General features: G+C 40.8%; 1 protein-coding gene across 3 annotated transcripts in view; it reads left to right on the top strand.

Annotated features, from left to right (window-relative positions):
* The window catches only part of LOC133417054 (kinesin-like protein KIF13B), a 65,466-nt gene that overhangs the window by 2,673 nt on the left and 35,804 nt on the right, over positions 1–26,989 (top strand). For all 3 annotated transcript variants that reach the window (XM_061704512.1, XM_061704511.1, XM_061704513.1), the window contains exons 3-10: positions 2,451–2,544; positions 15,594–15,606; positions 15,687–15,747; positions 16,119–16,211; positions 22,537–22,717; positions 26,184–26,271; positions 26,367–26,501; positions 26,716–26,828. In XM_061704512.1, the coding sequence (XP_061560496.1) occupies positions 2,451–2,544; positions 15,594–15,606; positions 15,687–15,747; positions 16,119–16,211; positions 22,537–22,717; positions 26,184–26,271; positions 26,367–26,501; positions 26,716–26,828 (778 nt within the window). The remainder of the gene's footprint in view (positions 1–2,450; positions 2,545–15,593; positions 15,607–15,686; positions 15,748–16,118; positions 16,212–22,536; positions 22,718–26,183; positions 26,272–26,366; positions 26,502–26,715; positions 26,829–26,989) is intronic.

Here is a 26,989-nt window from a genome sequence, read left to right as displayed (position 1 = left end):
AGAGTGGCCCGACGGAAGCCTCTCCTCAGTGCAAGACAGATGAAAGCCTGTATGGCGTTAGCTAAAAAAGACACCTGAAGGACTCCAAAATGGTGAAAAATAAGATTTTCTGGTGTGATGAGACCGAGATAGAACTTTTTGGCCTTAATTCCAAGTGGTATGTGTGGAGAAAACCAGGCACTGCTCATCACCTGTCCAATACAGTCCCAACTGTGAAGCATGGTGGCGGCAGCATCATGCTGTGGGGGTGTTTTTCAGCTGACGGGACAGGACGACCGGTTGCAAATAAAAGGAAAGACGAATGCAAGCAAGTACAGGCATATCCTGGACGTAAACCTATTCCAGAGTGCTCAGGACCTCTTACTGGGCCGAAGGTTCACCTTCCAACAAGACAATGACCCTAAGCACACAGCTAAAATAACGAAGGAGTGGTTTCAGAACAACTCTGACTGTTCTTGAATGGCCCAGCCAGAGCCCTGACTTAAACCCCATTGAGCATCTCTGGAGAGACCTGAAAATGGCTGTCCACCACCGTTCACCATCCATTGTGACAGAACTGGAGAGGATCTGCAAAGAGGAATGGCAGAGGATCCCCAAATCCAGGTGTGAAAAACTTGTTTCATCATTCCCAAAAATACTCATGGCTTTATTAGCTCAAAAGGTTCCTTCTACTAAATACTGACCAAAGGGTCTGAATACTTATGGCTGTATGATATTTCAGTTTTTCTTTTTTAATAAATCTGCAAACATTTCAACAATTCTGCAATATAACAAAGAGTGAAAAATTTAAGGGGGTCTGAATACGTCGCTAACGTCATCGGCTGTTTTGTACTTCTTGAACGGTGGCAGCTAGATCCATTCCACACATCCACCATCCACACACAGATGTAATTGTGAATATTACTCCGCGGCAGACTAATATGCGGCCTGAGGTTCCGCCTGTGCGCTCGGGACCTGCTTTGGGTAAGTCCCAGGAGTTGACGAGACCAGAAAAAAACCTCCGCCGCTGTTAAGAAGTAATGGTACTTTTCCTCCGTTACAATGATCTAAATGTCGCTCGCTACTTTTATTTATCATTTATTGCTTATTTATCAACTATTTCGTGCGCGAGACTACGACTTTGACTTCCGCATTGGGCGCTGTTTGCGTCAATCCAATGTAAGTGTTAGTGATGTAGTGACATGACCTCACACAATGTCTTCCATTGGGCTTCCCGGACATGGGTATTCACGTTAGATAAGCCTGCACCGCTGATCGTCGTGCGTACGTGGCGGTCATGTTGGGAAGGTCATCGTCACCATGAAGGCAACGGCGCGCTACTCGTCCTGTTTACATTTAAGCGAACAAATACAATTGCTTTCATGTATTGTAGTATTGGTCTGGCACTGTCTGCCCAAACGTTGATATTTCAGCTCACTTATAACCTGAGAAAACACCGTGCAGTAAATTGCATTTTTTGTGTAGTTATGCATGTGCATACACACACACGGCATCAGAATTTGCACATTCACATTTTGCTTTGTAATTTAAAAAAAATAATAATGTTTTGCTGTGGTAAAAAAGATCTGAAGTTAATCAGTATTTATTCAGTACTTGAGTAATAATTTCACTGTGTACGTTTTACTCTTAAGTCATTTTTTGGAGGACTACTTTTTACTTTTACTTGAGTCACGTTATTGTCAAGTAACAGTACTCTTACTTGTGTACGTTTGGCTACTCTACCCACCTCTGGAGCGGACATCCTCTATTGCTACTCTTATGTTTAAGCAATATTTTTGCTCATCAGATCAGCCGTTGTCGTATTTGTTGCACTGGTCTTTTGTATTTTTGCGTTGAGGCGCTGCGGGTCATTGTTGGGCTGGTTGTGGTCCCAGCGGAACCACAAAGCACATGTAACATCGGCGCCAAGAGTAGATCCGCTAGTACATCTTTTATTAATTAGGAAATGCGGCTACAATTATCTAATTAGTTTACAGATGGAAATGTTAAATGTATTAAGCGACGGACCAATGTTAGGGATTATGTCACAACACAGAATGAACTAACTTCAAATTCAGAAACGGTCAATAAAAACAGAAAAATATTGTACTTAATATTTTTGTGGAGGATGCATTTGGGATTAGCCTTTGAAGTTGGTAATAGTGAAAAATGCAGTGAAATACACAATGAATTTAGTCAATTATTTTCCAGAATAAGAGTGCTTAAAGAGGCGGATGCTATTCATGTGGCACAGCTTTAAGCAGGCGTCAGGTGTTCACCAAGAGATGAGCCTGGCTCAAGTTGAAGGCCAGAACAAAAAAAAGCAAAGAAATTAGGCAAATTTAATTTTAATCTTAAATTTGACCATCAACATGTATTTGAGTGGTGTAAATAAGTATTTTTCTGCATGAATAATTTTTGTGTGTGCATATTTTGGGACTGTTTTACATTTTCAATATGCTTCCCTACAGAAAAAGACCTCACGGCAAAATGTGTGGTAGAAATGGAAGGAAACCAGACAATATTGAATCCTGCCATTGCATCTTTGAGCAAAGGAGATCCCCGGTAAGTGAACGGTTCAGTTCAAGTCATTCATTTTAATCCTTTGTTTTCGTTGTAGATTTCATTTAGTAGACTTTAATTTTAAGCGCACCTTAGTATTTGAAATTGATAGTTGTACGGCATAGTTTACATGTACAGTATTATGAATAATTTTACAATATTTGGTGGGATACATTTGCATCATCAATGATGATGCATTTGTGGTTTGCTTTGACTTTTGAGTTGAAATCTGATTTCTACAGGTAAGTGCCTTCTTTATTAGTAAGCCTAAGTAGTGTGCAATGTTTCTTGGTGTTTTCTGGGCACCGGATAACTTTTTTTTAAGTTCTTTTTTTGTACTAAATATATGTTTTCTTGCAATATGTATGCTTAGTCATTTTCATGAAGCTGTGAATAATGAAATCATGGTGTGTGTGCGAATAAGTGTCTTATCATGTTCTACCATCATTAATAGGGGAAAAAAAAAGCAAAAAAAAAAGCTTGGGTTTTGAAATATTTGTGAGACTTATTTTGGGAGTGAAATACAAATCTGTGCATCTGATGATTTGTTGTGCCCTACTCAAGTGTGCATACATTGTTAAAACTAAAGGAGTTCCTCTTGCTAGTCACACTGTAGTACAGCATACACGGGACAGGCTGTAACCAGCCTGTCTGGTTAGCAGCCAACGTTACATGGAGGAGACTCGTATACCCCACCTTCAAACTCCTTTCTGCATCATGCCACTATTTGCAAAGGGTGTGTCACGGAATGCCCAGTCTTGTTTGAAAAGTACTATGACAACAAAAACATTCTGTGCTCAGAATTTAGCATCCCAAAAAAAATTATAGATCTGATCAGCATTTTAATTCATCTTTATTGGATTTGAAAGTCCACAATGCAAATTGTGCATTGAGAGACCTCATTCACAATAAATCATAGAATGAGAGAATGCAGTTCTTAATAATCATATTGATTAAGGTTTGGCTCTTGCTAATCTCATTGGCACCCCCTATGTCTTTGCCCACAGAGTAATGTTAAGTAGCTGTACTCTGTGGAATTCTGTTTGCCCCTCCCATGTATACTTGCACAATACAATTATAATAAAAATGCTTTATTAAAAAAGTAAATCTGCATTGACAAGAATGCTCAGTTTTCTTGTATGTAGAAATCTATACTGCATCATAGTACGATTCTAACATTTAACTACACATTGGATTAATGGCTAGCATGCCTGCCTCACAGTGAGGAGCTCCAGATTGGAATCTCTGTGTGGCGCTTGCATGTTAGCCCCATGATTTTGAGGTTCTCTCTAGTTATACTATTTTCATCCCTTGTCCCCAAAACATGCTTCTTAACATCCCAATTGTGTTTTAGAATGTGAGAGACCCCACACATTACTAGGACAAACTAGCAAGTGTGTCTTCTTACAGCTCTTCTAGTGTGTGGTGCATTTGAGATGACCAGCACAGGTCACCACACACACAACGATACATCCACAGATAATCGTTGAGTTGCCAGGTACCAAACCAGTTTCCTGTTGTAGTACAAATACTGACCTGTGAGAGGCAGCATGGTGCCACAGGACATTCAGACTGCTGGAAAATATGAAGAAGATGAAAAAGTAGTTAGTAGTAGTAGAAAAAGAAATAGAAAACCAAGCTACTGTTATCGTATGTGGTAACTACTGTGGTTGCAAACATTTTTATTGTGCTAAATAGTAATTGGCAGTGTTGTACCTGAACGAGTTCGATGAATGAAAGCTCATGAAATCGTTAATATTTTGGGCCAACGTGAACTGAACTCAGTTCATTTCTGCCTGATGAACGTTATTGAGAGCGCGCTCATTCTGGCGTCAAAGAACGGTTTTTGAGCGAAAGTTCATTTTCATTCAAGAGTGCCACGTTTTGCTAGGGACTTCCAGGACAAAAGCCATCTGGACACACTATCTACAAGCCTTCATATCTCAGGGATGTACCCCGTATTTGGCAACCGCCATTCATGTTTACATTCGGCAGGCACCGGTGCGAGGTGCGTTAAGGGACACTGCGTAAATGGGAATTAATGTGTTCTTTGGTTGTTTTGTAATGCAGTATGTCATTGTAAAAACTGATTAGTAGGAACGTTATTTGTATCAGAATGCTTTAGTTAAAACATTGTGCAGTCACACTGTCATAATATGAAATTTTAGTTTTGTAATATAAGACTGTATGAGAATAAATATGTTGTCAATATAGTCAGCCAGAGCTGCAAGGAATGCTAGGGTATCAATGTCCTTTCACCATCGTTCCTGTCATTCTGTGTTGCTTGTTTTTGTTTTTACATTAAGGACAAAAGTCCTGTTTTTGTTTTTAAAAATCACCATTCAAGCAGCATGTTTTTCCTCATGTTTTTGAGATTGTAGGGTGAAAGCTGCAGCTGGCTACTAGTGTGACTTGAATGGCTATCAACAATGGAAAAATGAAATGCCTGTATTTTGAGGGTAGCAGCCTGTCAGCAACATATTGAAAAGAAAAAAAAGAAATATGAACGACTTCATTTTTGGAATGGTGAACTTGATACAACATTTTGAACTATGAACTGAACTAGTTCATTTTTAGAACGGTGAACTTTGAACTCGTTCCCATACAAAATGAAGTTAACCAACACTGGTAATGGGGTGACATGTTACACATATTTGCTATTCAGGATCTTACAACTACATGTCTTTCCAGAAAACAAAACGCACATGTTAAATGTTATGTTATTTTGGGTGTATTCCAGAAATATTAATGAATTCATGTCATTTGGATGGGTATATTAAATTCCCCCCATGAACGCTTTTGATCCCCATACAGAGACATTCCAAACGTGAACATTCATAATTAAAAAAATAAATAAAAATTACATAACATGAGGTGGATTAAAAAAATAGCATGATCATTTATTTTAGTTATTTGGATTTAAAAGTATGTCATATATTTCTGTAATTAATCCTGAATAGTAACAATAGTAATTGAATATGTAATGTTATGGAGAGAAACATACACATTTCCTACTTTTTCCATGTAGGACAGACATAAATGTAACCTTAAAAAAGCAATTTGGAAAAATATCAAAACACCCTACATAAGTTGAAATACAGATGTAAACACGTCTATTTGTACATAATAGAGAAGGATATAAATTATTTCATCATATATTTACCTTTTAATCCCACTTGGAAAATTTCTATCCTTTTATGTAACTTAAAGGGACGTACTTTCATCCATTATATTAATAAAAGTATTGGAACACTTTTACAGATGCAGGAAGTCAGACTGGAGTATAAACATGGTATAACCATTTGCAGATTTGCTCCCATTCTTCTTGGAAGCCTTTGTAAAATATTTTGGAATGTATATTTGGAAATTGTTGTCTATTCGTCAAAAACATTTGTGAGATCAGAGGTCAATGATGTTGGAAGAAAGGGCCTGGCTCACAATATCTGTTCTAGTTCAGCCCAAGGTTGTGAGGGCACAGTCATGCTCGAACAGACAATGGCCTTCCCTGAACTGGTCCCCCAAAGTATACAACTGTTCCAAATGTCTTGGAAGTTGAGAATTTGTGATTCAAAATCAGAGCAAACTATAATTTCCTGTGCAGGTGTATCTAATGCAGTGGCTAGTAAATCTACTGTACTGTATTTTCTGTCAAAAGAGTTTCAACTCAATAGCCTGACCCAATAGTCAGCCTAGCTGGCAGTGAATCAAGTGGCTGTTCCTGCATGGTTCTGACAGGTGGTCAGTTTATCTTTTTAGACAAATAAGCCTGCCGAAGGGACAGTATGAACACACGTTTTGTTAAAAGAGAGATGTTCCTTGTTGCTGTAGCCATGCTATGCATTTTGTGTGTGTCTGTTCTGCCCTGACATGCTTCAGCTGCGTCTTTTCCCCTTTGGGCATGTTGCGAACAGGTTTAACCACCTCTCTTTAACACAGGAAGAGATTTACACAAAGCGTCATACAGAGCGAGAAGAGCAAGATTTTAACCAAAATGCTGAATGGACCTCCCAATTAGCATCTCATTTGTCTTTGTATTAGCAAAATGCATCTCTAGCAGACTCTTTGGTTGTAAGGCAAGTCACTGACTAGCCACTTTTCCATGGTTTGTGCTGTGTCAGCTTTCTGCCTGACAGCTTTAGCTGAATTGCTGTGCGAGCCTCAGGGGATGTTAATATGTTACAGCACCCTTGGTACCCGCAGCGTGCCACCAATATATCAGGTGCCGTCAGACCCTTAAATCGAGAGAGATTAATGAATCCTTGTTACTGCTTTCATAACTTAACCACCTAACTCCATCGACTGGGTGTTTGCATTCTTTGGCAAATTATTTAATTTTTTTCTACTGGATGTGCTGGAAGCTGCCCCTGAAGTTTGGTCATAATGTTTATCATCCCTTGAGGAAAAGTGTACTGAAAATGGAACTGTATTTGTTCTGTCTTATCTCTCTTTGCCTTTGATAACAACTCTTGTTTGAATTACTTTTTTAATCTGTTTATTTTATCACAATTCTTTCATATCCCAGTTGAGAAGCTGCCGTGCATTTTAAATATGTTGTCATCATATGGATGGCCCTGGAACGTCCTGTTAGTGTAATCTGGGTTATCTGATCTGATCATAATCTAGCACTGGCCTGCTCTTGGTTGGTCACCCTTACCTTCCTTCTCCCTCCACTTTCGTGACTCCTTGGAGCTGGGATTCTCTGCCAGTTATCTTAAGAATGTCCTTGCCAGCCCAGGAGAGGACAGGACTTAATGTTGCTCTTTCACGGGCCAGCAAATCTCACACAGAGAGGCCTTGTTCCGGCCACTGTGTGGCCATGACTACTTCAGCAGTCTTTTTTTTCAAACCCCTAAATTGATATGTCTGCTTGCTTAAAGACTTTATTTCTGTTGTGCACTCAGAATATGTCTGATATTCAGACCCTTTCCAAGAAATTTGAATATCATGGAAAAATGTCCAACCGTCTTTCCATAATTCTATTCAAAATGTATTCAAGTATTTGTTTATTTTTACATAATTTGGGCTTCCAGCTCATAAAACCCACGAAATCAGGAATTCAAAAAATTAGAAGACTGACGAAATTAGCCCAAATTTTGCAGGCCATAAATGTTTTAAACTGTGTGTCACACACTAATCATCTACTAAACTCAAAGTACCTGCACAGGTTTCCCCAGGTGTCATTCAATTGCTTCAATTTGTTTAAATTGTCTCAATTGGGTTCAGTATGTTGAAGACTGCAGACTTGACAACTGGCCAGAAGACCATCATTGATACCCTCCATATGATGGGTAATAAACAAAAGATCATAGCTCAGGAGGCTAGCTGTTCACAGAGTGCTGTGTCCAAACATAGCAATGGAAGAACAAAATGTGGGAGGAGAAGATGCACCAGCGAAAGAGATGACCGTGGGCTTCAACGGACACTGGGGAACAATTTGGAAAAACAAAACTGTTGAGTTATATTTTTATGCTGATTAAATGCAGACCTATGGGGGGCACAAGGCACTGTAGGCCGGTCCCAATCCCGTATAAATGCAGAGGGTTGCGTCAGGAAGGCCATCCGGCTTAAAACGTTGCCAAACAAATATGAGCGTTCATCCAAAGAATTCCATACCGGATCGGTCGTGGCACGGGTTAACAACATCCGCCACCGGCGCCGTCAACCTGCAGGGCGCCGGTATAAATTCAGCTACTGTGGGTCGAAGAAGAAGAAGAGGAGGTGGAAAGCACCCGCTATCCACCTCTTCGGCAGAAAGAGAAAAGGAAAGCAAAGAGCTGAGAACTGAATGTGGGGACTTTGAATGTTGGGACTATGACAGGAAAATCTCGGGAGTTGGTTTACATGATGATTAGGAGAAAGGTTGATATGTTGTGTCCAGGAGAGCAGGTGGAAAGGCTGTAAGGCTAGAAGTTTAGGGGCAGTGTTTAAATTGTTTTAGCATGGTGAAGATGGGAAGAGAAATGGAGTCGGGGTTATTTTAAAAGAAGAGTTGGCGTACAATGTCTTGGAGGTGAAAAGAGTATCAGATCGAGTGATGAGGCTGAAACTTGAAATTGAGGGTCTTATGTATAATGTGATTAGTGGCTATGCCCCATAGGTAGGATGTGACCTAGAAGTGAAAGAGAAATTCTGGAAGGAGCTAGACAAAGTAGTTCTGAGCATCCCAGACAGAGAGAGAGTTGTGATTGGTCCAGATTGTAATGGACATGAAAATATGTTGTGATGAAGAAGTGATTGGTAAGTACGGCATCCAGGAAAGGCACTTGGAGGGACAGATGGTGGTAGACTTTGCAAAAAGGATGCAAATGGCTGTAGTGAACACTTTTTTCCAGAAGAGGCAGAAACATAGGGTGACCTACACGGTGGATTACTTTTTCTGCAGACGATGTAATCTGAAGGAGGTGACTGACTGCAAAGTAGTGGTAGGGGAGAGTGTGGCTAGACAGCATAGAATAGTGGTGTGCAAGATGACTGACGGTGGGGAGGAAGAATAGGAAAACGGCCAAACAAGAGGCATATGATGTATGCCAGGTTGGACACTAAAGAAGGAGAAAAGGATCTATACAGGTTGGCCAGACAGAGGGAAAGAGATGGGAAGGATGTGCAGCAGGTTAGGGTGATTAAGAGATGGAAATATGTTGACTGGTGCCAGTAGTGTGCTAGATAGATGGAAAAAAGGAGTTGAGGAATGAGGAAAATGAGAGTGAAGGGAGACTAGAATAAGCAAGTGTGGTGGACCAGGAAGTGGCAAAGATTAGTAAGGGGGAAGTTAGAAAGGCATTAAAGAGGAGGGAAAATGGAATGGCAGTTGGTCCTGATGACATTCCTGTGGAGGTATGGAAGCATCTAGGAGAGGTGGCTGTGGAGTGTTTGTCCAGCTTGTTAAATAAAATTCTAGCGCATGAGAAGATGCCTGAGGAATGGAGGAAAAGTGTGCTGGTGCCCATTTTTAAGAACAAGGGTGATGTGCAGAGCTGTGGGAACTATAGAGGAATAAAGTTGATCAGCCACACAATGAAGTTATGAGAAAGAGTAGTGTAGGCTAGGCTCAGGACAGAAGTGAATATTTGCGAGGAACAGTATGGTTTCATGCCTAGAAAGAGTACCACAGATGCATCATTTGCCTTGAGGATGTTGATGGAAAAGTACAGAGAAGGTCAGAAGGAGCTACATTGTGTCTTTGTAGATCTAGAGAAAGCCTATGACAAACTACAGAGAGAGGAACTGTGGTACTGCATGCGGAAGTCTAGAGTGGCAGAGAAGTATGTTAGAATAATACAGGACATGTATGAGGGCAGCAGAACAGTGTTGAGGTGTGCTGTAGGTGTGACAGACGAATTTAAGGTGGAGGTGGGACTGCATCACTGATCAGCCCCAAGCCCCTTCCTGTTTGCAGTGGTGATGGATAGCCTGACAGATGAGGTTAGACTGGAATCTCTGTGGACCATGATGTTTGCAGATGACATTGTGATCTGCAGTGAAAGCAGGGAGCAGGTGGGGGAACAGTTAGAAAGATGGAGGCATGCACTGGAGAGCAGAGGAATGAAGATTAGCCGAAGTAAGACAGAATATATGAGCATGAATGAGGGGTGGTGGTCCTTTGTTCCACTTTCTTCTCCCTTTGTTAAACAGCTTGATGTGATAGAGGAAAACTGCAATCAGTTTTGGATTCCGCACCCAAAAATTTGTTAAAAACAGCTGTCAGACCTAACTCAACAAAAATTGTGTTCCCCAGTGATCAGAGTGCAATGAGGCGGGAGTCACAGCTTCAAAAACCACCACACTCAGACGCATTCGGGAGATGGGCTTCAACTGTCGGGTCAAGCCACTTCTGAGCCTGAGCCAGCGTAGGAAGCGTCTCAACTGGAACAAGGAGAAGAAGGATTGGACTGTTGGCCAGTGGTCCATGGTCCTCTTTTCCGATGAAAGTAAAGTGTGCCTTTCATTTTGGGAATCAAGATTCAAGGGTTTGGAGGAAGACTGGTGAAGAACAGAACCCAAGCTGCTTGAGGTCCAGTGTGAAATATCCACAGTCAGTCATGATTTGGGGTGCAATGTCCAATGCAGGTGTTGGTAAACTCTGCTTTATTAAATTCAAGGTCAGCGCAACAGTCTACCAGAATGTTTTAGATGACTTCTTGATTCCTTCTGCTGAGGAATCATGAGGAATTCCAGCAGGATCTGGCCCTTGCCCATACCACCAGAAGCAACAAAACCTGGTTTGATGCCCATGCCATCACAGTGCTTGACTGGCCAGCCAACACGCGGGATCTCAACCCCATTGAGAATCTATGAGGTATTATCAAGAGGAAAATCAGGGCCACCAGGCCCAAAAACAAAGAGGAACTGACAGCAAGCATCAAGGAAATCTGGGGTTCCATAACTCCCAGGCAATGCCACAGGCTGATTGCCTCAATGCCACGGTGCATCGAGGCAGTGATTAAAGCAAAGGGATTCCCAACCAAGTATTGAAGATTAACATATTGTTTTGAAAGTACCATATTTTGATTTATTTAAAGTGACCCTAATTTCTTTTTTTTTTTTTTTTTTTTTTTCATTTCTAATACTAGATTGAAAGAGCACACATTTATTTATTAAAAAAGAAAAACTGAAATATCACCTAGCCATAAGTATTCAGACTCGTTGTTGAGTATTTATTAGAAGCCCCCTTTTGAGCTAATACAGCCATGGGTCTTTTTGTGAATGATGCAAGTTTTTCACACCTGGATTTGGGGATCCTCTGCCATTCCTCCTTGCAGATCCTCTCCAGTTCTGTCAGGTTGGATGGTGAACATTGGTGGACTGCCATTTTCAGGTCTCTCTATAGATGCTCAGTTGGGTTTAAGTCAGGGCTCTGGCTGGTCCATTCAAGAAGGCACTCCTTCGTTATTTTAGCTCTGTGCGTAGGGTCATTGTCTTGTTGGAAGGTGAACTTTCGGCCCAGTCTGAGGTCCTGAGCACGCTGGAGAACGTTTTCCTCCAGGATATCCCTGTACTTGGCCACATTCATCTTTCCTTCAATCTCCCTATCCCTGCAGCTGGAAAACACCCCCACAGCATGATGCTGCCACCACCATGCTTCACTGTTTGGACTGTATTGGACAGGTGATGAGCAGTGCCTGGTTTTCTCCACACATACCGCTTAGAATTAAGGCCAAAAAGTTTTATCTTGGTCTCATCAGACCAGAGAATCTTATTTCTCACAATCTTGGAGTCCATCAGGTGTTTTTTAGCAAACTCCATGCAGGCTTTCATGTGTCTCGCACTGAGGAGAGGCTTCCGTCGGGCCACTCTGCCATAAAACCCCGACTGGTGGAGGGCTGCAGTGATGGCTGACTTTCTAGAACTTTCTTCCATATCCCGACTGCATCTGTGGAGCTCAGCCACAGTGATCTTTGGGTTCTTCTTTACCTTTCTCACCAAGGCTCTTCTCCCCCCATTGCTCAGTTTGGCCGGACAGCCAGCTCTAGGAAGGGTTCTGGTCGTCCCAAATGTCTTCCATTTAAGGGTTATGGAGGCCACTGTGCTCTTAGGAACCTTAAGTGCTGCAGCAGTTGTATTTTTGTATTTTTTTGTAGCCTTGCCACAATTCTGTCTCTGAGCTCTTCAGGTAGTCCCTTTGACCTAATGATTCTGATATCAACAGGTGTGTGGCTTTCCTATTCAAGTCCAATCAGTATAATCAAACACAGTTGGACTCCAATGAAGGTGTAGAACCATCTCAAGGATGATCAGAAGAAAGGGACAGCACCCACGTTAAATGTGCGTGTCACAGCAAGGGGTCTGACTAGTTATGGCTGTGTGAAATTTTAGTTTTTCTTTTTTAATAAATCAGCAAAAATTTCAACAATTCCGTTTTTTCCGTCAATATGGGGTGCTGTGTGTACATTGCTCAAATCATTCAAGTAAAAAATAATTTCCTCAGTAAACGGCTGCAATATAACAAAGAGTGAAAAATTTAAGGGGGTTTGAAAACTTTCCATACCAACTGTATGTACAGTTGTGCTCATAAGTTTACATACCCTGGGAGAATTTGTGAAATATTGTTTTTTTTTTTTTTTTTAAATATGACTGAATTAACAACAACCATCATTAAATTCTTTGTTTTGTTCAATGATAATGCTTTTCTGAAAAGCTTGACAGTTTGAATCCCATTAAAATTTAATTAAATGTGTTTCGCCTGGCCCGTCGTGTTTTCTTTAAAGAAATGTATCTTACAAATTCTACCTGGGTAATCAAACATGACAACATGACAACTGTGTTTTCTCGTTTACTAAATAAAAGTAAGGCTGTGAATTTCAAAATAAAAGCAAGAAAATAAAGTATTACATCTTCAAATAAAATGCTTAACTTCAGAAGAATTCTTTGAAAAAATACTTTGTTTTGATCATATGGGTAGAAGCAAAATCATGCATTGTAAAAATGCATTATACATAGGTAGAAGGGTTTTCCACAATTTTGAGGTCATCTTTGGGGGTGCGCATTATACATGGGTGAACATTATACTCAATAAATTACGGTACTTCTGTTTGACCCAGTTCTGTATTCGCTTTGTCCATATTTGGCTAGGACCGCCCCCTTTTCTCCGATTGGTTGCCTCCGTGTAGGAGACCCACTTGTGAGAGCACGTGTTTATGTTGACAGCAGTAGCACGGGCGCGGAGTGGTATGCGGAGACTTTTGCTTGTGATGTGGATAAACTCGAGAAATTTGAATAACCTGCTTTCAGGCCTCTCGGCAGAAAAACGTTTTACTGTAGCTCAGGAATGTTTGGACGATTTTAATTCATATTTCTGAGGCACCTTAGAGCCCAAATACTAGAAACAGTTGGTTTGGTAAAATACAGGATCTTTAAGTACTAAATGTGGAATTTCTCGTGAAGAAAATGAATCAAGCGAAACCCATTTTTCTAAAGAGAACCTGTGTTTGATATAAAAGAGCAAATGATGAACAACATTATATGGACAGAAGAAGCAAAAATAGGGTTTTTTGGCGATGCACAAAAACAGTATGTTTGTGGATGGCGCAATGAAGCCATTAAGGAAAAGAGCACCCTGCCAATAGTCAAGTATGGTGGAGGAGCCATAATCCTGTGGGGCTGCATTGTTGCTGCATCTACATTTATTTACTGTCCCTTCAAAATAGCTCAACACACAGCCATTAATGTCTAAAACACTGACAACAAAAGTGAGTATACATCAAAGTGAAAATGTCCATAATTGGGACCAAAGTGTCAATATTTTGTGTGACCACCATTATTTTCTGGCACTGCCTTTAACCCTTTTGGTCATGGCGTTCACCAGAGCGTCACGTTGCCACTGCAATCCTCTTCAACTCCTTCGTGATGACATCACAGAGCTGGTGGATGTTCGAGACCTTGTGCTCCTCCACCTTTCATTTGAGGATGTCGCACAGATAGATTACACAACTTCATGAAGACGAGAAATTCTAAACTTGTCCGTCAACAGATCGTGTTACTGTTTCACTTCAACCTCCACAAAGTGTGCCACCTGCCACACACTGCTATCTTTTTAACACAGCCCCATCTGGTGCGTCACTGCTGCATTTGGCCCCAATGCAAGCAGACCTTAGCAGCAAAAAGTGAAAATTAATTCCTAATTCACAACTTTATCCATTGCCAAAATTATTGGTTTCTTCAATAGCCCATGTTCTATCTTTTCAAAGTTTTGTCGAAATGATTGTATAGTTCTTTTGTAATCACACTTAACAAACCTATAAACAGTTATCAAAAACTTTAATTCAGTCCGAAAAGAAACATTTCTATTCCATACCTAAAACTGTTCTCCAACTGTTATGGATTTTTTTTGTAGCCACACGTTAGCAAGCCATGAATAAATGTTGCAGACTGGGTGGGAAAACAAAGTGTGAAGAACCGGTACCTCGTGAAAGTGACTGTGTTTCTGACCATTGAGCATTTATCTCAATGTACTTTCTATGTTAAAACAAAAAACAGAAAACATCTACATTATCCGATCCGATACTGCAGCCTTGAGTTTTGGCCAACATCGGTTCGATCCGATTTCAGCAATAACATTACATTCTTTACTTATTTTGTAGTATGAAATTTTAGAAAAGGCTTGATCAAGTGATATTACTCAGAACAAAAATCAGCCACAGTAGGTATGAGAAATACTAACCCATTTATTATTAACCAGTGGGTTACATAAAGTACCTGCTGTGTACGTCTTGACCTCTGAGGGGCAGTGTGGTGCACGCAATGAGATACACACGCAGTAACAAAGAAAGTAGAAGTCACTATCGAATATTGTTAATAAAACTCGTTTTTCAGAGTTTAAAGAATATATGCCTAAGAGTATTGTTATATTGCCTGTTTGTATGTTTATTAGGCGTTTATGTACCAATATTCATTATTTGACACTAGTTTGATGCTCATCTTCGTTAACTCGTCAATGGGGTTTTTCATTTGTTGTGTGTTAACTTTGAGCTAGCGATTTATTTTTAAATTTTTGTGTGTGAACAAAAACAAATAAATCAATTCTGTGATGTATTTGAACAGTTAATAGATCAAATTATTTTGTTGTGTGTGTTTAGCTTTGCAGTGAACATCAACTCGAGTGTCAGTAAGCAACTTTAGACAAACAACATTCACTCTTACTGCTTGCTACTATGGTAGCACCTTGGCAACTTGTTGTGATCACGTGGGCTCTGCATGCCGTCCGGGCGCTACTGGATAAACGTGCTAGAGGGGATCATATAATGGACTGCTTGTATAAGAGTGGTCAAATCTGAGAATTTAGATCCAGTCCGATCCAATACTTGTTTTTTTGCTGACATCGGACCGATTGGCAATCTCAAAGACCGGATCGGGACACCCCTATAAAGTATAATGAACATAATAATAGCGTCTGGTGGCATGGTTTTTACTGTGTGAACTTTGTGGTGTGTGAGCTTCATTGTTACCTATGTAATGTATGTGTATAAATAATGTTGGATCTAAATTAAGTTCATTTTCTTTGGTACTAATGTTTTCAATCTCTTCTAACCCCCCCCCCCCCCCCCCCCCCCCCCCAGGAATCAGCCAAAGGTTAGTATTAAATCAAAATGTCACATCCCCTTTTGTTTACGAAATGTTAATCCCTTCGATGTCGGCCTGTTTTTCATCAGGTTTTTGCCTATGATCACTGTTTCTGGTCCATGGATGAATCCCAGAAAGACAAGTTTGCAGGTTTGCCTTTTATCAAACTCTGTTCTGTTTTTAGCTTGTGTGCCTGGTGACTCATTTCTTATACTTATCTCATCACAGAATGTTGGCTGAGCTCTGAACTATTTATGGAGTGAGGCAAATAAATGGGCTGTTTTACTGCTAGGATGTAGTCACACGTTAACTGCAAAAAAAAAAGGGTAGAAAATGTCTATTCTGAGCCATCTTTATATAATCAGATAACAAATAATCGGGGGAAAAAAAATTGAAAAACAATCTTTGTTGTGCGTGACCTCCTCGTTGCCTTTGAAATTAACTTGAAAATGCAGTTTGTATTATGCAGCAGACAAGTTGCAGGAGTTGTCCATGTTATTTGTTTTCTTATGTTCGTACAGGTCAAGAAGTGCTATTCCAGTCCCTTGGGGAGAGTTTGCTAGACAATGCCTTCATGGGTTACAATGCCTGCATCTTTGCTTACGGGCAAACAGGTTAGTACTGTATAACCCCATGAGCAAATGTTATGATTCATATTATTTTTGTTCTTATGAAATTAGATGAGGAACATGCAATTAAAGCTAAGTTAATACATTTCCTTAAAATGTAAAAGAGTATGTAATTGTACTAAATTGCCAAAGTTTTACGTTGACTAAACCAGGGGTATCTATTATAATTGAGTGAGGGACAATTATTATGTTGGCAATGGCTTTACTTGAGTGTAATCTATCTCCTGCAGGTTATTTTTACAGTACTTCTGGCCTTTAATGTGTGGTGTGGAAAGTGAGCAGTCTCACTGGACCAGTTGTCCCTCCCCTTACCCCTGCTGGCTAACACTCATAGGGTCTGATTTACTAAGATCCCAAATAGAGGGTGCTAAATTGTGTGTTCGGTGTTGTAACCGAATGCGCACTGTTGGCAACAGGCACACTAGTGGTTGAGACCGCTGTGTTTAAGAGGGTTTTGTGCTTTAGGTCGCGCTGGTTGGTGTCACCATGGAACATTTTGGAGAGCATCACATGCACAAAATTAAGTTTGATGTGATCCAATTGGAAGTGTTTGTGGAAGAGGCAAACAAAGATATTTTTGAATTTCCAGAAAATAAATTGATTGCTCCAATAATTTTGGGAAGGCCAGAAACCAAGTAAAAGCCATGTTTTGTTTAATTCAACTTGTCCAGAGTGTTTGGCAATTACATCTGTGTCCCCATCCTGTTTAACGTTACGTTTTAAACTTGGGACAGCCCAGCACACCCGGAAAAGTGTTCTGGGAGACGACCCAGGCGATTTTTGTCATTGGTGATGAGGCATAACTCCTTCTTGTGGCTGAAACCAATCAGCCCTGAGATCATTCAGAAACTCCTAAATTGCATTACTGAATAGTCGTATTGTTGCGATAGTTTCTGTGTCTAGGATTTCAAAAATGCTTACAGCGGTAAAGTTCTCCCTGCTGCCGGTATTGAAAGTTGCAAAATCACAATACGTCTCAGGTTTGATAAATCACATTGCACGTGCTAAATTACTCTGTTTGCATATACTCCTCAGGGCTCAACACTAACTTTTTCAGGTCAAATCAATTTTAAAAAACTAACCAAAAAACCAAAGGCTTTACTTTCATTTGATCATTAGTTCAGTTTTTATAGTGAGGGATCCTTACCCTCTTCTCTGAGGAAAACCACTTAATTTTGAGCAATACCACAACCATATGATTGACATACATTTAAAAATGATTGAATCAGTGTACCACCACCTATAAAAATATTATTATTATTCACACTATTTTGCAAATTATTTACCTATTTAAAACCATGGTCCCAAACAGAACATGGATAGCTCATTCCTCCTGCAATAATTGCACTTCATTTTAATGACAATGAAGATAGATAGAGGGGTTATCTTTGCTAGGTTTATAACAGTTTTTAAAAGCGTTGCACAATACTGTGTGTAATAATGAGTGAAATGAAAACGACAGACAAATTCAGCAGGCAATCTTTGCAGTGTTTCTACCCCCATGCTTCACAGTAGGTATGGTGGTCTTTGAATGCAACTCAGCATTCTTTCTCCTCCAAACACAACGAGTTGAGTTTTTACCAAAGTTCTATTTTGGTTTCATCTGACCACATGACATTTTCCCAATCCTCTTCTGTATCATCCAAACAAACTTCAGACAGGCCTGGACATGTACTGTCTTAAGCACGGGGACTGGTCTGGTGCTGCATGATTTGAGTCCCTGGCGGCGTAGTGTGTTACTGATATCAGGTAGCCTTTGTTACTTTGGTCCCAGCTCGCTGCAGGTCATTCACTAGGTACCCCCCGTGTGGTTCTGGGATTTTTGCTCACCGTTCTTGTGATCATTTTGACCCCACGGGATGAGATCTTGAGCTCTTGCATGGAGCCCTAGATTGAGGGAGATTGTATGTCTTCCATTTTCTAATAATTGATTAATTTCTTCATACCAAGCTGCTTACCTATTGCAGATTTAGTCTTCCCAGCCTGGTAAAGGTCTACAATTTAGTTTCTGGTATCGTTTGACAGCTCTATGGCCTATGGTCTTGGTCATCGTGGAGTTTATAGTGTGACTCTTTTATACCGATAACGAGTTCAAACAGGTTCCATTAATACAGGTAACGAGTGGAGGACAGAGGAGCCTCTTAATGAAGAAGTGACGGGTCTGTGAGAGCCAGAAATCTTGCTTGTTTGTAGGTGACCAAATACTTATTTTCCACCATAATTTGTTAACAAATTATTTAAAAATCAGACAATGTGATTATCTGGATTTTTTTAAATGTTTCTCATTTTTGTCTCAGGTGAGTTATACCTATTTAATACCTATATAATTACAGGCCTCTCTCATCTTTTTAAGTGGGAGAACTTGCACAATTGGTGGCTGACTGAATACGTTTTTGCCCCACTGTACATCACTTCATGATATGACACACCATTGTTTTAACTCGCTTGACTTTGTGACCTATTTATTGAGCATTCACACTAGCCAACCATTACATGTGGTAGGTGTCAAGAATGCTTGTGCCGAGCCATGTAACTAATCACAGTTAGTATGTATGCATTTGTGAGTGTTTCTATGTACAATGGGTTTGGAAAGTATTCAGACCCCCTTAAATTTTTCACTCTTTGTTATATTGCAGCCATTTGCTAAAATAAAAATGACAGTTTTGCAGATTTATTAAAAAAGAAAAACTGAAATATCACACAACCATAGGTATTCAGACCCTTTGCTCAGTACTTAGTAGAAGCACCCTTTTGAACTAATACAGCCATGAGAATTTTTGGGAATGATGCAACAACACTCCTGGATTTGGGGATCCTCTGCCATTCCTCCGTGCAGTTCCTCTCCAGTTCTGTCAGTTTGGATGTTGAACATTGGTGGAGAGCCATTTTCAGGTCTCTCCAGAGATGCTCAATTGGGTTTACGTCGGGGCTCTGGCTGGGCCATTCAAGAACGGTCACTGCTTCAGTTGTTCTGTAGCCACTCCTTCGTTATTTTAGCTTAGGGTCATTGTCTTGTTGGAAGGTAAACCTTCAGCCCAGTCTGAGCACTCTGGAGAAGGTCTTCGTCCAGGATATCCCTGTACTTAGCCGCATTCATCTTTCCTTCGATTGCAACCAGTCTTCCTGTCCCTGCAGCTGAAAGACACCCCCACAGCATGATGCTGCCACCACCATGCTTCACTGTTTGGACTGTATTGGACAGGTGTTGAGCATTGCCTGGTTTTCTCCACACATACCGCTTAGAATTAAGGCCAAAAACTTCTATCTCGTTCTCATCAGACCAGAGAAATTTATTTCTCACCATCTTGGAGTCCTTCAAGTGTTTTTTTTTGCAAACTCCATGCGGGCTTTGATGAGTCTTGCACTGAGGAGAGGCTTCCGTTGAGCCACTCTGTCATAAAGCCCCGACTGGTGGAGGGCTGCAGTGATGGTTGACTTTCTAGAACTTTCTCCCATCTCCCGACTGCATCTCTGGAGCTCAGCCACAGTGATCTTTGGGTTCTTCTTTACCTCTCTCACCAAGGCTCTTCTCCCCTGATTGCTCAGTTTGGCTGGACGGCTCAGTTTTGGCCGGATGGCCAGCTCTCGGAAGGGTTCCCAAACGTCTTCCATTTAAGGATTATCGAGGCCACTGTGCTCTTAGGAACCTTAAATGCAGCCGAAATAATTTTTGTAGCCTTGGCCAGATCTGTTCCTTGCACAATTCTGTCTCTGAGCTCTTCAGGCAGTTCCTTTGACCTCATGATTCTCATTTGCGCTGACATGCATTGTGAGCTGTAAGGTTTTATATAGACAGGTGTAAGGGACATGCTCCCCCCTGATGGCACAGTGACCCCCACACTCTAGACCAAACGGCATTCCTGTCTCCACTCCCCCGCCAAGGGAGACGACTACGGGGATGCCAGATTTCACTTCGCACAAAGACGCTAAGTGAATTACAAGCCTAAGCATCAAAGCAGTACACAGACATCTTGTTTTGAATGCGGATGCTAAGTGAATTACAAGCCCACGGAGCATCAAAGCTATGAAAAAAACAACTGGTTTCGCACCAGAACGCTAAATGAATTAACTTCCACCACCAGCCAGCCTGGAGAGCCTCAACAACAAAGACTTCGCCTTCCTGCTGCGTGCCGTAACACCTGTACATCTGGGCTGGGACAATGGATGACACATCGACCCCCACAGGTGGCGGAAAGCCACTGCAAACCCGGAATAACTGATCACAGTCTTCACTGGACTTGAATGCAATATAATATTTTAAGAACCTTACATGAATGCCACTAGTGATTGTATTTTTGCAAATTTGAATGTCTGATGTCAAATCTGTTTGTCAACTGAACCGGATGAAATGTTTCACCCCACAACATGAATGCCACATTGCAAATATTAGTTTTCCCAATAATCACATACACTTGAAACATTGGTTGTGTGTGACAAGGCAAAGAGGAACAATGGTCTCGTTATCTTAAATCCAGTAATTAATATTTTATTCCACTGGTTTTAAACCAGAGTTTGCATGTTCTCCCCGTGCCTGCGTGGGTTTTCTCCGGGCACTCCGGTGTCCTCCCCACATCCGAAAAAACATGCATTAATTGGAGACTCTAAATTGCCCGTAGGCATGACTGTGAGTGCGAATGGTTGTTTGTTTCTATGTGCCCTGCGATTGGCTGGCAACCAGTTCAGGGTGTACCCCGCCTCCTGCCTGATGACAGCTGGGATAGGCCCCCGCACGCCCGCGACCCTAGTGAGGAGAAGCGGCTCAGAAATTGGATGGATTGATGGATGGTTTTAAACCACAAATTATACTAAGATGAAATGCGATTATAGTGGCGCGGGCTGCCTTCCATTTGGTCAAAAGGGGCCGGCCTCACTCTAAGAAGCTCATGTTCTCTCGCTCGCTCTCTCGTTGTTCCACCTGCCGAAGGTCTGGCCCAGCCTGGGGAGCCCCCGAAGCTCTCACCACGAGGTGGCAAAGGCTGGGAGACACCAAACATCCTGGCCGCGCTGCCAAGCGTGGACCGCAGGGAACACCTGCAAACTCCCCAAAGCTACCCTTTTGGGTGTGGAACAGTTCACGGATGAGGCTGCGTTGGGAAGTAAGTGCGGTGCGAGTTTTTTCTCACCGCGTGGACTGAAGCTGTATATCAAGCAAGAATGGGAAATAATTCCACCTACAAAGCTTCAACAATTAGTGTCCCCAGTTCCCAAACGTTTATTGAATGTTGTTAAAAGAAAAGGTGATGTAACACAGTGGTAAACATGACCCTGCCCCAGCTTTTTTGGAACGTGTTGCAGCCATAAAATTCTAAGTTAATGATTATTTGCAAAAAACAATCAAGTTTATCAGTTTGAACATTAAATATCTTGTCTTTGTAGTGTATTCAATTAAATATAGGTTGAACATGATTTGCAAATCATTGTATTCTGTTTTTATTTATGTTTAACACAACGTCCCACCTTCATTGGAATTGGGGTTGTACATTTTATTCAACTAATATATGCTACACAGGTGTGTGGCTTTCCTAATCAAGTCCAATCGGTATAATCAAACACAGCTGAACTCCAATGAAGGTGTAGAACCATCTCAAGGATGATCAGAAGAAATGGACAGCACCCGAGTTAAATATGAGTGTCACAGCAAGGAGTCTGAGTACTTATGACTGATATTTCAGTTTTTCTTTTTTAATAAATCTGCAAAAATGTCACCATTATGTTTATTTTCTGTCAATATGGGGTCCTGTGTGTACAACGAGGGGGGGGGGGGGGGAAATGATTTTAGCAAATGGCTGCAATATAACAAAGAGTGAAAATTTTAAGGGGGTCTGAATACTTTCCGTACCCACTGTATGTGGGTGTGTGTGTCTGCGTGGTGGTAGGAAGGGCGGATCTTTTTCCATGTGTTGTAGTGCTTTGATTTCCTTTATTTTTTGTGAAGCACTTTGTGTTGCATTTTTATGTAGGAGGTGCTATACAAATAGTTTGATTTGATTTAATCTAACACTTGTTCAGTGGACACACAGAAGTAGCAATTCCTGCTTCTATCTTTATCTGAGAGACGAAAAATGAAATTACTTTCTCTAGCTCCACCACTTTGCTGTTTTCATACAGTGCATGTTTTCATACATATCAAATGCATGGCTAGAACTGCTGTAAAAATTGCCTGCAGATATTACTTCAGAGGCAACTATAGTGTATAGTGTTTAGTAAATTTCACAAACCAGTATAAAATGGCGAAAATACAAGTAAAGACAGAATATAGAACCTTTCTTTGATTGTTGGAGTGTCTTACACTGTAACTGTGCATGTTCAGGCTCTGGGAAATCTTACACCATGATGGGCTCAGCAGAGCACCCTGGTCTGATCCCTCGCCTCTGCAGCTCCCTGTTCTCTAGGACCATGCAGGAGGCTCGAGAGGGAGAGAGCTTCACTGTGGAAGTGTCCTACATGGAGATTTACAATGAGAAGGTCCGAGACCTGCTGGACCCTAAAGGGTGAGGAAAACCAACGACTCGTGTACAGCACATCTCCTGCAAAGAGCTGTGTTTAATGATCAAAACGCCAATCTTTTCATAAAGACGGATCATTGAATATTATATACAGTATGACCTACAGTCTGTTTCCCAAAAATATCGGTGTGCATGTGTAAAATGGGTTAACGAGAGACATTATCATCTCCATTATGATTGACCCACTAACATACCGCAACAACGGGTCATCCATCTCAAGGCGGCCTCTATTCTATGTACAGTGGCACCTCGATTTAACAGACTAATAGGGGGAGGGGTTGTCCGTTAAATCAGATTTGCCGTTAAAGGGGCTCTGAGCAGGTATCTGTGTTTTGTTTCTAAATACCATATTTCTTTTTACTATAAGGCGCACCGGCTTATAAAGCACGCCATCAATGAACAGGTCTATTTTTATACATAAGGCGCACTGGATTATAAGGCGAATTAAGTGAAACAAAACCGATAAGTCACTTATACACACACCATATTATGTTGAAGCACAGTATTACTCCGCGAGGCACCTCACTACGGTAGCCGTAATGCTCCGACAATCCGGCGTCATAGTTTATCAAAGTCAGACTAAAACATTTTGACAGATTTTTAAGCGCCGTATATCACATAAAATTGGTTTGAGGTCAGTAAGCACAACCAGAGTTCATGCGTAAGGCGCACCGGATTGAAAGGTGCAGGTCGGTTTTTGAGAAAATTTGAGGATTTTAAGTGCGCTTTATAGTTCGAAAAATACTATACATTAAATATGTTTGAAGATAAGTGCTGAAAGCATATGCAGACTAATAACAATATAGTGCTGAATTGTTGAGGTATAGCTTAAGCAATGTTTTTCACTGTTTGAATTTTCCTGATTTTGTGGGCGGGGCTAAAACACAGTCCTTTGACATCACAGAGCTGGGCGTATATTTTCTAGCGCGGGTTCCCTCCCTCACTAGTACAAAGTGACGTTTTGTTTGGCTATCTGCTCAGTTGTGAATTAGATTTGTTAAGCTTCCATAAAAAGGCCCATTTACCATTCCAGCGTGTATTTACCAAGCGAACGATGGCTACACCGCGAAAATGTGTCATCGCTGGATGGCTCAATTTTACAGAACAGCTCGGTGACTTTATTTAAGCTCCCAAAAAATGAGGAAATAAAAAAGCGATGGATTGACTTTTTAAAGACACACAGATGGCGAGCTGAACAGCAACACTACCAGCCAACTCTACAGTGCTCATTTTACGACGGATAGTTTTTGTAAACTTTCACGAGAGAAAAAATGGCTTCGTGGGTAACTTGATACTAGTGAATTGGGCAGTCTTAACTACCCGGGCTTCCTCCTAACGTCCCGGTGTTGTCCGGTGCCATGTTGGGCTGTGACATGTCACCAACAACGAGGGTAAGTTGACTTGTGTGCTTTTTTTTTTATTAGGCTTTACACGATCAGGATTTTTGGGGCTGATCACTAATCAGCGAGTTTTTAAAAAAAAAAAAAAAAAAAAAAAAAAAAGGATAACCGATCACCAATCTGATCACAAGATGGAGGAATGTGTCTATTTAAATGACTTGTTCATTTACTGTATATACTTGTGTACTGTATACTGAGTATTCTCGTCCGGTCAGGTCATGTGTTCTAATCAGTCAGGTCAAACCAACATTATAACATGACAGAAATAGTGGGTGCTACCTTACTGTAATTGAATTACTTCACACATATCGAAACTTGCTGTGAGCATGATTTGACACAACGCCGGCATGTTTATGGACAACCGTTAGTGCTAGCACTAGCTTGCTAGGCTACGTAATGTTTTTTTTTTTTTTGCCTGCTGTTGGATTTATCTTACCCAACATTATAAAAAATAGACACAAAAGGAATGAAGACGCTCGTCTCTCTTTCTCATGAGGAGGGCGTATGGGAGATTGTTCAGATTACAGCCTCTCAATACCCTCTAAACAATCTCTCCCGTCGCTCCTGTATTTATTTGAAATAGGGAGGTTTCTAAGTTTACAAGACATAACGTACTAAGCTACAAGACACAACACACTAAGGGTAGGGTTTCAAGGTGAAGACATGGGACTAACACCTGCCACGTCCTTCTCTCTGATGATTCCTGCTGAGTCATGTTCTTGAAGGCGAGACATCCTCCTTTCTCAGAATCGTCCATAATACTAATGCAAGCTAAGCAAATAAATTATAACTTCTACAATATATTTAACACCTTCTTACGAGCTGTATCGTATTAAAAGTATGTGAACACACCTAAAGCAATCCGTAGATAAAAGTAATCTCCCAAAAACCAGTGACCACCACCACACGTTCTTATAATATACGCGATGTTGTCGCCATGGTAACGAGTGTATCCGGTCGCATTTGAGTTGACAAGATGAAAGCCCCCTGATCATAAAAGACGGGATACGAAGATTTTATTACAGTAGTCTGACATAGCGTAATCGTGAAAGACCAAATTTGTCTTATAGTCTGATACAGGCATTACGTGTTGTCTGTCTCAGACGTGTTGTCTGTCCCACACCGCCAACGTTTAAAAAAAAAAAAAAAAAAAAGATTCTTGGCTGTTGGATATTTACAGTAGTACGTCAAAAGACATGCGACAAGGCTAAAAATAAACTAGCTTTTGGATTAAAATCTACTGTACACGATGGCGACGCGGAATAAATGTCTTTTGCGGTCATTGATTGGATCGGCCAATTATGACAAAGCCGATCAGCATAAAATGCTAATTATCGCCCGATACCGTTCAAGCCGATCAGATCGGTGTAAAGTCTTTTTATGATTATAGTCCACAATAACCATTCAATTTTGAAGTTGAGCCTCCTAACGTGATTTTACATTGTATAAGCTATCACCCCCTCGGTGTGTTTGATTTCTTTTGGTGCATCCATTCGACAAGCCCACAGAGTCTGAGAGCTGAGAGGTGGCCCTTATTATTCAAATTTTGAATTCTGCTTTTATTACTTTTGTGATTTTTTTTTTTGTTGTTTTTGTTTTTATTCATTCAAATTTGGCAGGCCTGTTAACATTACTCTTCCCTGTGGTGGGTCGAATTTACATGCCATTTTTTGGGTCTTCTTTGTGCCACTTTAAATTAAATGGAATTTTTTTTCGTGGCCTAAAATCACCAGTACAGTACGACATTTTTGTTTTGTACTTTTTTGTTGTTGTTGGCTAAAACATCCAGTACAGTACAAAGTTACTGTAAATATGAAAAGGTTTACAATGTGTGAAAATGTTTTAATGTTTATCCAAGCTTACCTTACTGGTGTATGAAAGGGGTGATGTTTAAGTTCCAACTACTTTCTGTCTGTTAAATCTGAAGTCTGTTAAATTTGGGTCTGTTAAATTTAGGTTCCACTGTATATGATTTCTGTGGTAAGGAAAACGAAGGAGTGAGCAGAAAGGAGCATCTTTAATGATACTAAACAGTATGTCTGTATTTGTAGAAGCCGACAAGCGCTGAGGGTGAGGGAGCACAACGTTTTGGGGCCTTATGTTGATGGGCTGTCTCGTCTGGCTGTTGCTAGCTACAAGGTACAGCAGCAGTTAACACTATAGACTGCCATGGGAAGAACAATGTTTCTCTCAAGACATACTAAAAAGTCAGTTGTTTCTCTCGATTCTGGCAGGATATAGAGTCTCTGATGTCAGAGGGAAATAAATCTCGGACAGTGGCCGCCACAAACATGAATGAAGAGAGCAGCCGATCTCATGCTGTGTTTAACATCATCTTAACTCACACTCTTATGGACCTGCAGTCAGGAGTAAGACACACACACACGCAACAAAAGCCAACAAGTTAGCTTGTCAGCACTTACTCCATTTCAATTTGACCATGAATATAGAGATGCCCGTTTCTGATTATTTAGTATTTTACATAAGCTTGATTTTCTTACTCAAATGTTTGGATAGCCAAGGGTATTTTAACAGTATACTGTAACTGTTTTGTTTCCCTGTACTGTTGTGTGTTCACTCCAGACAAGCGGAGAGAAGGTGAGCAAGCTTAGTCTGGTGGACCTGGCAGGAAGTGAGCGTGCAGCCAAGACCGGGGCAGCTGGTGAAAGACTGAAAGAAGGCAGCAACATCAACAAGTGAGAGAACGAAATACTACCGCTACGTATAATCATATCGTAAATGGGATGGGATTGTGTCATATTAGTTTTTTGTTTACAATTAAAACTTTCTCACATTGTGAAGTTTATTTATGCAATATTTTTTAAATTAGATTTCTCCTTCCCTCCCCGCTATCTGC

The sequence above is a fragment of the Phycodurus eques genome, chromosome 18 (assembly GCF_024500275.1).
Source record: "Phycodurus eques isolate BA_2022a chromosome 18, UOR_Pequ_1.1, whole genome shotgun sequence".
Classification (NCBI taxonomy): Eukaryota; Metazoa; Chordata; class Actinopteri; order Syngnathiformes; family Syngnathidae; genus Phycodurus; species Phycodurus eques.
Note: the sequence above shows the minus strand (reverse complement) of the source record. Positions and strands in the feature narration are given on the sequence as shown.